At 45.3% G+C, this 11903-nt stretch overlaps 1 protein-coding gene across 1 annotated transcript in view; it reads left to right on the forward strand.

Moving 5' to 3' along the window:
• Nucleotides 1-8173, forward strand: part of LOC121544380 (protein phosphatase 1 regulatory subunit 14B) — a 31026-nt gene extending 22853 nt beyond the window's left edge. The window contains exons 3-4 of the mRNA XM_041854316.2: nt 7506-7538; nt 7736-8173. Of these exons, the coding sequence (XP_041710250.1) occupies nt 7506-7538; nt 7736-7804 (102 nt within the window). The 3' untranslated portion in view covers nt 7805-8173. The remainder of the gene's footprint in view (nt 1-7505; nt 7539-7735) is intronic.
• Nucleotides 8174-11903: the final 3730 nt, after the last annotated feature.

Consider the following 11903-nt stretch of genomic DNA (forward strand, 5'->3'; position numbering starts at 1 on the left):
GGCACTAAAACTGAAGGTGGATCTACCTAGATCGGTACGTACTAGTTAAATGTTTAACTTTCAAGGTTACGCTAGTATGTACCGATCTCGGTAAATCCGTCTTGAACGGGTTTGGTGTTTCATATTTATTTATTTTAACAGTGAAGTGAGGTAGGTCGGAAGCTTGTGTAGTAGAGCTTTGTAAACAAAAAGTCAGTAATGAAGTGATCTACGGGACTTTAATGAGGACTGATACTTCTAGAGGCCTTAACAAAGGTTTCCAAACTGGCAGCGAGTACAGGGAAAACAGATGAAAGGAAATGGCAAATACTCAACCATTAAAGGTTTGAGACTTGCTGCCACTCGAATGTGTTCCCTTTACACATTTAATTGTTGGGGCACTACTACCACATATCCATTAAATTGGTACAGTGCTCTCACTAACGGGTGGCACAAATATAGCCTCTTATAAGGCACTCCTCAAAATATGTTAATGAGCCAGAAACAACAATACCATGCAACCAATAATGGTCAAAAGGTTTTTGGCGCTCCAAGAATACAGTACAGTACTGTATTCTAAGTAATGGAATTACAGTACCATTCGAAATACAGAAATGATTTCCCTGCCCACAACATTTTCCCACAATGCACCATAATTTACAGTATGCTGCAGTATAATGCTTCACAGTATTTTACTGTTGATAAATGAAAAAATATACTGTATCAATCAGTTTTCCATCACAGTGTAATATTTGGTGTAATTAATATTGTAAATCATATAAATGTTGTACACACCTTGTTTGGTTGGTTGACTTCAAACCTTGATGTCTCTCAATCTTCACTTCAGTTGCTGTGCGGTTACAGTAATGTACTGTTAAATCAAAGTTTCTTTGGAATTTACGGTATCATTTACTGTTTACGAATAAAATCACCCAGAGTGAATTGCCATTTATGGCAATTTACTGTAAATAATTAATAAGGTCCTATACTGTTAGTTTTATTGTAATACTGTCAAAACAAAGTTATAACAGGAAATATCTGCTCTGCTCTGCTCCATTCAGAATCACTAAACGCAGCAGACAAGGTGATCCAATTTCGCCTTTGCATGGAACCCATTGCCCAGGCAATTCTTCAATCGAAGGAAATAACACCCATTTCCCTAAAATCTACTAATCACTTAATCTCTTTTTTGTTTTACTATACCTAGACAATGTATCTCAATCGCTCCCAAATGCATTGAAGATCAAATATCAATTCAGCTTCATCTCAAGTTATAAAATTAATCTAACCAAATCAGTCCTACTGCCTCTCAAGACCCCGATGGATGAGTTAATCTCTACTTATGGAATATATTGCCATGGTTGAATTTCTGTAGTTCAATGCTTGACATGGATCCCCCTTCTGGCTATTGAGTTAAAATGCATACGGCAAGGTAAACGATCCCGGATAAAATTAACAAAAGTACAAAGAGGGAAAGACGTAGGAGGACTATCCGTACCAAACTTTTTAATTGTATTTTCAGGCACTAGCATTTCGTTCAAAACTAAATTGGTTTAGACATGATTATTCTGCCCCCTGGTGTCTCCTATTGCCCTGGAAGAGGTGGTCTTCACTGATATATCCATTAAACAATTTAAACTACGCTTTGGTCCTATTAATGTTCACATAATTTGAATTTGGATGTACAAACAAAATGGCATGCGCATACTCCCATATTTCACAAGAATGCCTTGCGATCTGGAGTGCAGCCTTTTGCATCCCCCCAAAGGTCCAAATGTGGAAGCTGCACCCTTGCCGATATCATGGACAGTTATGGTTTAAGAACATTCCAAGATTTCAAAGATACAGTGAGGGAAAAAAGTATTTGATCCCCTGCTGATTTTGTACGCTTGCCCACTGACAAAGACATGATCAGTCTTTAATTTTAATGGTAGGTTTATTTGAACAGTGAGAGACAGAATAACAACAAAACGCATGTCGAAAATGTTATAAATTGATTTGCATTTTAATGAGGGAAATAAGTATTTGACCCCTCTGCAAAACATGACTTAGTACTTGGTGGCAAAACCCTTGTTGGCCACCAGGTTTGCACACGTCTCAGGAGGGATTTTGTTCCACTCCTCTTTGCTGATCTTCTCCAAGTCATTAAGGTTTCGAGGCTGACGTTTGGCAACTCGAACCTTCAGCTCCCTCCACAGATTTTCTATGGGATTAAGGTCTGGAGACTGGCTAGGCCACTCCAGGACCTTAATGTGCTACTTCTTGAGCCACTCCTTTGTTGCCTTGGCCATGTGTTTTGGGTCATTGTCATGCTGGAATACCCATCCACGACCCATTTTCAATGCCCTGGCTGAGGAAAGGAGGTTCTCACCCAAGGTTTGACGGTACATGGCCCTGTCCATCGTCCCTTTGATGCGGTGAAGTTGTCCTGTCCCCTTAGCAGAACCCCCCCAAAGCATAATGTTTCCACCTCCATGTTTGACGGTGGGGATGGTGTTCTTGGGGTCATAGGCAGCATTCCTCCTCCTCCAAACACGGCGAGTTGAGTTGATGCCAAAGAGCTCCATTTTGGTCTCATCTGACCACAACACTTTCACCCAGTTCTCCTCTGAATCATTCAGATGTTCATTGCAAACTTCAGACGGGCCTGTATATGTGCTTTCTTGAGCAGGGGGACCTTGTGGGTGCTGCAGCATTTCAGTCCTTCACGGCGTAGTGTGTTACCAATTGTTTTCTTGGTGACTATGGTCCCAGCTGCCTTGAGATCATTGACAAGATCCTCCCGTGTAGTTCTGGGCTGATTCCTCACCGTTCTCATGATCATTGCAACTCCACGAGGTGAGATCTTGCATGGAGCCCCAGGCCAAGGGAGATTGACAGGTCTTTTGTGTTTCTTCCAATTGCGAATAATCGCACCAACTGTTGTCACCTTCTCACCAAGCTGCTTGGCGATGGTCTTGTAGCCCATTCCAGCCTTGTGTAGGTCTACAATCTTGTCCCTGACATCCTTGGAGAGCTCTTTGGTCTTGGCCATGGTGGAGAGTTTGGCATCTGATTGATTGATTGCTTCTGTGGACAGGTGTCTTTTATACAGGTAACAAACTGAGATTAGGAACACTCCCTTTAAGAGTGTGCTCCTAATCTCAGCTCCTTACCTGTATAAAAGACACCTGGGAGCCAGAAATCTTTCTGATTGAGAGGGGGTCAAATACTTATTTCCCTAATTAAAATGCAAATCAATTTATAACATTTTTTGTTCAAATAAACCTACCATTAAAATTATAGACTGATAATTTCTTTGTCAGTGGGCAAACGTACAAAATCAGCACGGGATCAAATACTTTTTTCCCTCACTGTATATATACAGTACCAGTCAAAAGTATGGACACACCTACTCATTCCAGGGTTTTTCTTTATTTGTACTATTTTCTACATTGTAGAATAATAGTTAAGATATCAAAACTATGAAATAACACATATGGAATCATGTAGTAACCAAAAAAGTGTTAAACAAATCAAAATATATTTTATATTTGAGATTCTTCAAAGTAGCCACCCTTTGCCTTGATTACAATTTTTTTTTAGAAGTGCATGAATGTAAATATTCAATGCTTTACATTTATTATGTTACTTAACGATGATAGCTCCTTCAATCTCTCATTCAATCAGAGACGATTACTGCAGGCAGGCAGCACTGCCGCAAAAAACATGTTGGCTCTTAGATGGCAATCACCTCACTCTCTCCCAATTCGCCAGTGGATACAGTTACTATTAGAAGTTATAACAGAATTATTGACAGCAAGAATTAATGGTACTTGACTCTGTAAAGTGTGGTCCTCTGTAGCTCAATTGGTAGAGCATGGTGCTTGTAACACCAGGGTAGTGGGTTCGATCCCCGGGACCACCCATACGTAAAAATGTATGCACGCATGACTGTAAGTCGCTTTGGATAAAAGTGTCTGCTAAATGGCATATTATATTATATTAAAGACAAATGGGAGGTTGGGGGTGGGGGGGTTGGATGGAGACATGTTGGCTGGGTGGGGTTGGGGGAATGGAATGGGAGGTTGGGGGTGGGGGGGGTGAATGGAGACATGTTGGCTGGGTGGGGTTGGGGGAATGGAATGGGATGGAATGGGAGGTTGGGGGTGGGGGGTTGGATGGAGACATGTTGGCTGGGTGGGGTTGGGGGAATGGAATGGGAGGTTGGGGGGTGGGGGGTTGGATGGAGACATGTGGGGTTGGGGGAATGGAATGGGAGGTTGGGGGTGGGGGGTTGAATGGAGACATGTTGGCTGGGTGGGGTTGGGGGAATGGAATGGGAGGTTAGGGGGTGGGGGGTTGGATGGAGAGATGTTGGCTGGGTGGGGTTGGAGGAATGGATTGGGAGGGTGGGGGTGGGGGGGTTAGATGGAGACATGTTGGCTGGGTGGGGTTGGGGGAATGGATTGGGAGGGTGGGGGGTGGGGGGTTGGATGGAGACATGTTGGCTGGGTGGGGTTGGGGGAATGGATTGGGAGGGTGGGGGTGGGGGGGTGGATGGAGACATGTTGGCTGGGTGGGGTTGGGGGAATGGAATGGGAGGTTGGGGGGTGGGGGGTTGAATGGAGACATGTTGGCTGGGTGGGGTTGGGGGAATGGAATGGAATGGAATGGGAGGTTGGGGGGTGGGGGGTTGGATGGATGGAGACATGTTGGTTGGGTGGGGTTGGGGGAATGGATTGGGAGGTTGGGGGTGGGGGGTTGATGGGGACATGTTGGCTGGATGGGGTTGGGGGAATGGAATGGAATGGGAGGTTGGTGGTGGGGGGGGGTTGGATGGAGACATGTTGGCTGGGTGGGGTTGGAGGAATGGAATGGGAGGGTGGGGGTGGGGGGGGGTTGGATGGAGACATGTTGGCTGGGTGGGGTTGGGGGAACGGAATGGGAGGTTGGGGGTGGGGGGTTGGATGGAGACATGTTGGCTGGGTGGGGTTGGGGGAATGGAATGGGAGGTTGGGGGTGGGGGGTTGGATGGAGACATGTTGGTTGGGTGGGGTTGGGGGAATGGAATGGGAGGTAGGGGTGGGGGTGTTGGATGGAGACCTGTTTGCTTGGTGGGGTTGGGGGAATGGAATGGGAGGTTGGGGGTGGGGGGGTTGATGGGGACATGTTGGCTGGATGGGGTTGGGGGAATGGAATGGAATGGGAGGTTGGTGGTGGGGGGTTGGATGGAGACATGTTGGCTGGGTGGGGTTGGAGGAATGGAATGGGAGGGTGGGGGGTGGGGGGGTTGGATGGAGACATGTTGGCTGGGTGGGGTTGGGGGAACGGAATGGGAGGTTGGGGGTGGGGGGGTTGGATGGAGACATGTTGGCTGGGTGGGGTTGGGGGAATGGAATGGGAGGTTGGGGGTGGGGGTTGGATGGAGACATGTTGGGTGGGTGGGGTTGGGGGAATGGAATGGGAGGTAGGGGTGGGGGGTGTTGGATGGAGACCTGTTTGCTTGGTGGGGTTGGGGGAATGGAATGGGAGGTTGGGGGTGGGGGGGTTGGATGGAGACATGTTGGCTGGGTGGGGTTGGGGGAATGGAATGGGAGGTTGTGGGTGGGGGGGTTGGATGGAGAAATGTTGGCTGGGTGGGGTTGGGGAATGGAATGGGAGGTTGGGGGGGGGGGGGGGGGTTGGATGGAGACATGTTGGCTGGGTGGGGTTGGGGGAATGGAATGGGAGGTTAGGGGTGGGGTGGGGTGGGGTGGGGGGGTTGAATGGAGACATGTTGGCTGGGTGGGGTTGGGGGAATGGTATGGGAGGTTGGGGTGGGGGTGGGGGGTGGATGGAGACATGTTGGCTGGGTGGGGTTGGGGGAATGGAATGGGAGGTTGGGGGTGGGGGGTTGGATGGAGACATGTTGGCTGGGTGGTGTTGGGGGAATGGAATGGGAGGTTGGGGGTGGGGGTGGGGGGTTGGATGGAGACATGTTGGCTGGGTGGGGTTGGGGGAATGGAATGGGAAGTTAGGGGTGGGGGGTTGGATGGAGACATGTTGGCTGGGTGGGGTTGGGGGAATGGAATGGGAGGTTGGGGGGTGGGGGGTTGGATGGAGACATGTTGGTTGGGTGGGGTTGGGGGAATGGAATGGGAGGTGGGGGGTGGGGGTGTTGGATGGAGACCTGTTTGCTTGTGGGGTTGGGCTGGGGTTGGGGGAATGGAATGGGAAGTTGGGGGTGGGGGGTTGGATGGAGACATGTTGGCTGGGTGGGGTTGGGGGAATGGAATGGGAGGTTGGGGGTGGGGGTTGGATGGAGACATGTTGGCTGGGTGGGGTTGGGGGAATGGATTGGGAGGGTGGGGGTGGGGGGGGTTGGATGGAGACATGTTGGCTGGGTGGGGTTGGGAGAATGGAATGGGAGGTTGGGGGTGGGGGGTTGGATGGAGACATGTTGGCTGGGTGGGGTTGGGGGAATGGAATGGGAGGTTGGGGGTGGGGGGTTGAATGGAGACATGTTGGCTGGATGGGGTTCGGGGAATGGAATGGAATGGGAGGTTGGGGGTGGGGGGGTTGGATGGAGACATGTTGGCGGGGTGGGGTTGGGGGAATGGAATGGAATGGAATGGAATGGAATGGGAGGTTGGGGGTGGGGGGTTGGATGGAGACATGTTGGCTGGGTGGGGTTGGGGGAATGGAATGGGAGGTTGGGGGTGGGGGGTTGGATGGAGACATGTTGGCTGGGTGGGGTTGGGGGAATGGAATGGGAGGTTGGGGGTGGGGTTTTGGATGGAGACATGTTGGCTGGGTGGGGTTGGGGGAATGGAATGGGAGGTTGGGGGTGGGGGGGTTGGATGGAGACATGTTGGCTGGGTGGGGTTGGGGGAATGGAATGGGAGGTTGGGTGTGGGGGTGGAGGCCCACTTCTTTTTTGTTTTCTTTTCCTATTTATACTGAATTTATTATAATTTAAACTATGTATTTCATACAGTTTTTTTTATTTTGAGTGGCAGCCTACAGGTAAATTTTTTATAAACTTATTATAGAAATGTATAATGTACCTGGAACCCCCCCAACAAAGAAATAACAAAACAAATACACATTTGGTCAACAAAAAAACAACAAAGTTTTACAGTATAGTTATAAAAGTTGAGATAAGAGTAATCACAGTGACTTGTTTCCGCATACATTTGTTTTGAGCCATATAAAACAAGCTCATTAAAAGAGAAACATTGACAGGGAAAACATAGACATTTTCCAGCCAAGCTTTCACTGTAAGCTATAACTTCACAAATGCTGAGCCTTATCTAACAGATAACAAGCCAATGAAAATTGACATCTCTTCAGAGTCCATTTGGTGGGTCACAGTACGAGGCAATACTTACACTTCAGCTATGCCCTTGTTTATACTTCACACATAAACCAGGGCATATTTAACAAAGTAGGGTAATTGCTTTACAAGCACTTGACCCCAGTTGGTGTCCTTTCGCAATGTTAGACGTGAAAGAGCAATGTCCACTGCAGTTACTGATGCCATGTTTGTTTCTGCCCATTTACAGGAGTTACTGCAGGAATGTGACAAGCCAAAAGAGGTGAGACACAACCATCAACCATTATAGCCTTAGTCATGTACTGAAAAAACGAAACATCAAATTCCGTTGAGTGTACATTTGCTCTCTTTAATAAATACTTGCAATTCAATGGTCCACTGCTCCAACAGTCTCAGAACGAGTTTAACTGTCAACTGCTAGTACGGGTAGCGTTAACTAGTTATCTTCCTCCCCCTCAGGACTTTATCAATGGGCTGCTTTATCGGATGAAGGGCCTACGCAAAATGTCAGGGCCCCTGAATAAATAATTATAGGTCAAATCAAGAATCAAGACAATGTGAAGCCTCCCCGGCCCACCCCGTCATTACCTGGTATTCTGGATGTCTCTCTGTGCAGTTACATGTTAATGGGATCCTCTCTCTGCACACATGGGTCAATGTTGGTCTGTAAAGAGAACAGTGGGTTTTGATTAGTGTTTTATATTACATTATTTATGGACAGTTTTAACATTTTGATTCCCCTCAGTACCAATAATGCACCAGTAATAACATGTATTGTCTATTACTCACATGGAATGTTTTTGTGTAAGACTGTACATTTTTTGGTTGCCTATTTATGTACAAATTTTTTTGTTCTGATAACAGTGTTTTATGTCAATAAAAACAACATTTTTGAGACAAGGCTCTGGATGTCTACCTACTGTATATGGATGACATGTCATTTCTTTGAAGGATTAAGCCAGTCAGTGTATTATAAGCATCAAAACAGTGGCCGATAGGTATTGTTCTAAAAGCTACACGCTTCACACTGGGGACTCTGTATAAGATGAGAGGAAGAGATTGAATAGTCGATGCCAGCAGAAATAGGGCAGCGAGAATGGCAGTCCCAAGGCAGTTTTTAGGCTGTGCTAGTGTGGCAAGGCCAACCCTCCCAATGCTTGTCTTCACCCATCAACATATAAATCAAATCAGCACCAATGGATAAATCAACATCATTGAGGGGCAATGTTACACTTTAAGCATTTCAATATTACTCTAAATATTCTGCATGTTTGCACTTTATCACACAGTTGCTCTGATGCAAATTACACATGAAGTCATGTTTTTTGTTAAAGGCCCAGTAAAGTCAAAAACTAAATTTTCCTGTTTAAAAAAATGTATACAGTATATACACTACCAGTCAAAAGTTTTAGAACATCTACTCATTCAAGGGTTTTTCTTTATTTTTTAAACTATTTTCTACATTGTAGAATAATAGTGAATACATCACAACTATGAAATAACACATATGTGTCAGCTTCCTGCTTCTCCTGTTTGTCTCCTGGCCTCTAGAGGTCAGCTGTGTTCCCCTCTGCCTTAGTTCTTCCTCATGTGTCCTAATTAGCTTATCCATGTCACCTGTGCCTTGTTTCCCCTTGTGTATTTTAGCTGTGTGTTTTCCCCTTGTTTCTCACTTGGTTATTGCGTCCTGACTGTGTGTCTCCTGCTTTGTCTCACCGTGTCTGTCCTAGTAAGTTTTTGAAGTTATCTTTAGTTTGTTTTTCTCCCCTCGTGGAGTTGTTTTGTTTTGCCTCCTGTTTTGGAAATTAAATCTACTTACCTGGAGTATTGCCTTGGGTGTTTCATTTGGGTCCTACAACATCTCCTCTGTGGCTTAGGGGTAGTACCCCCAGCTCTACACTTCTGAGACCGGAGTTCTAACCCGGCTTGTGACAATATGGAATCATATAGTAACCAAAACAGTGTTAAACAAATCAAAATATATTTTATATTTGAGATTCTTCAAATAGCCACCCTTTGCCTTGATGACAGCTTTGCACACTCTTGGCATTCTCTCAACCAGCCTCACCTGGAATGCTTTTCCAACATTCCCACATATGCTGAGCAATTGTTGGTTGCTTTTCCTTCACTCTGCGGTCCGACTCATCCCAAACCATCTCAATTTGGTTGAGCTCTGGGGGTTGTGGTGGCCAGGTCATCTGATGCAGCACTCCATCACTCTCCTTCTTGATAAAATAGCCCTTACACAGCCTGGAGGTGTGTTGGGTCATTTTCCTGTTGAAAAACAAATAATAGTCCCACTAAGCCCAAACCAGATGGGATGGCGTATAGCTGCAGAATGCTGTGGTAGCCATGCTGGTTAAGTGTGCCTTGAATTCTAAATAAAACACAGACAGTGTCACCAGCAAAGCACCCCCACACCATCACACCTCCTCCTCCATGCTTTACGGTGGGAAATACACATGAGGAGATCATCCATACACCCACACCGCGTCTCACAAAGACACGGTGGTTGGAACCAAAAATGTAAAATTTTTGGTTCCACTGGTCTAATGTCCATTGCTCGTGTTTCTTGGCCCAAGCAAGTCTCTTCTTCTTATTGGTGTCCTTTAGTAGTGGTTTCTTTGCAGCAATTCGACCATGAAGCCCTGATTCACACAGTCTCCTCTGAACAGTTGATGTTGAGATGTGTCTGTTACTTGAACTCTGTGAAGCATTTCTTTGGGCTGCAATTTCTGAGGCTGGTAACTCTATTGAACTTATCCTCTGCAGCAGAGAATCAACTCTGGGTCTTCCATTCCTGTGGCGGTCCTCATGAGAGCCAGTTTCATCATAGTGCTTGATGGTTTTTGCGACTGCACTTGAAGAAACATTCAAAGTTCTTGAAATGTTCCGTATTGACTGACCTTCTTGCCTTAAAGTAATGATGGACTGTTGTTTCTCTTTGCTTATTTGAGCTGTTCTTGCAATAATATGGACTTGGTCTTCTACCAAATTGGGCTATCTTCTGTATACCCCCCTACCTTGTCACAACACAACTGATTGGCTCAAACGCATTAAGAAGGAAAGAAATTCCACAAATTAACTTTTAAGAATGCACACCTGTTAATTGAAATGCATTCCAGGTGACTACCTCATGAAGCTAATTGAGAGAATGCCAAGAGTGTGCAAAGCTGTCATCAAGGCAAGGGGTGGCTATTTGAATTATCTAAAATCTCAAATATATTTTTATTTGTTTAACACTTTTTTGGTTACTACATGATTCCATATGTGTTATTTCATAGTTTTGATGTCTTCACTATTATTCTACAATGTAGAAAATAATAAAAATAAAGAAAAACCCTTGAATGAGTATGTGTTCTAAAACTTTTGACCGGTAGTAATATACACTGCTCAAAAAAATTAAGGGAACACTAAAATAACACATCCTAGATCTGAATGAATGAAATAATCGTATTAAATACTTTTTTCTTTACATAGTTGTGTGGGTTGTAGACTCCGTCTCATGCTACCACTAGAGTGAAAGCACCTCCAGCATTCAAAAGTTACCAAAACATCAGCCAGGAAGCATAGGAACTGAGAAGTGGTCTGTGGTCACCACCTGCAGAACCTCTCCTTTATTGGGGGTGTCTTGCTAATTGCCTATAATTTCCACCTGTTGTCTATTCCATTTGCACAACAGCATGTGAAATGTATTGTCAATCAGTGTTGCTTCCTAAGTGGACAGTTTGATTTCACAGAAGTGTGATTGACTTGGAGTTACATTGTGTTGTTTAAGTGTTCCCTTTATTTTTTTGAGCAGTGTATATATATACACATACAGTGAGGGAAAAAAGTATTTGATCCCCTGCTGATTTTATATGTTTGCCCACTGACAAAGAAATGATCAGTCTATAATTTTAATGGTAGGTTTATTTGAACAGTGAGAGACAGAATAACAACAAAACGCATGTCGAAAATGTTATAAATTGATTTGCATTTTTAATGAGGGAAATAAGTATTTGACCCCCTCTCAATCAGAAAGATTTCTGGCTCCCAGGTGTCTTTTATACAGGTAACGAGCTGATTAGGAGCACACTCTTAAAGGGAGTGCTCCTAATCTCAGCTTGTTACCTGTATAAAAGACACCTGTCCACAGAAGCAATCAATCAATCAGGTTCCAAACTCTCCACCATGGCCAAGCCCAAAGAGCTCTCCAAGGATGTCAGGGACAAGATTGTAGACCTACACAAGGCTGGAATGGGCTACAAGACCATCGCCAAGCAGCATGGTGAGAAGGTGACAACAGTTGGTGCGATTATTCGCAAATTGTAGAAACACAAAAGAACTGTCAATCTCCCTCGGCCTGGGGCTCCATGCAAGATCTCACCTCATGGAGTTGCAATGATCATGAGAACGGTGAGGAATCAGCCCAGAACTACACAGGAGGATCTTGTCAATGATCTCAAGGCAGCTGGGACCATAGTCACCAAGAAAACAATTGGTAACACACTACGCCGTGAAGGACTGAAATCCTGCAGCACCCGCAAGGTCCCCCTGCTCAAGAAAGCACATATACAGGGCCGTCTGAAGTTTGCCAATGAACATCTGAATGATTCAGAGGAGAACTGGGTGAAAGTGTTGTGGT

The sequence above is a fragment of the Coregonus clupeaformis genome, chromosome 29 (genome assembly GCF_020615455.1).
Source record: "Coregonus clupeaformis isolate EN_2021a chromosome 29, ASM2061545v1, whole genome shotgun sequence".
NCBI classification, from domain to species: domain Eukaryota; kingdom Metazoa; phylum Chordata; class Actinopteri; order Salmoniformes; family Salmonidae; genus Coregonus; species Coregonus clupeaformis.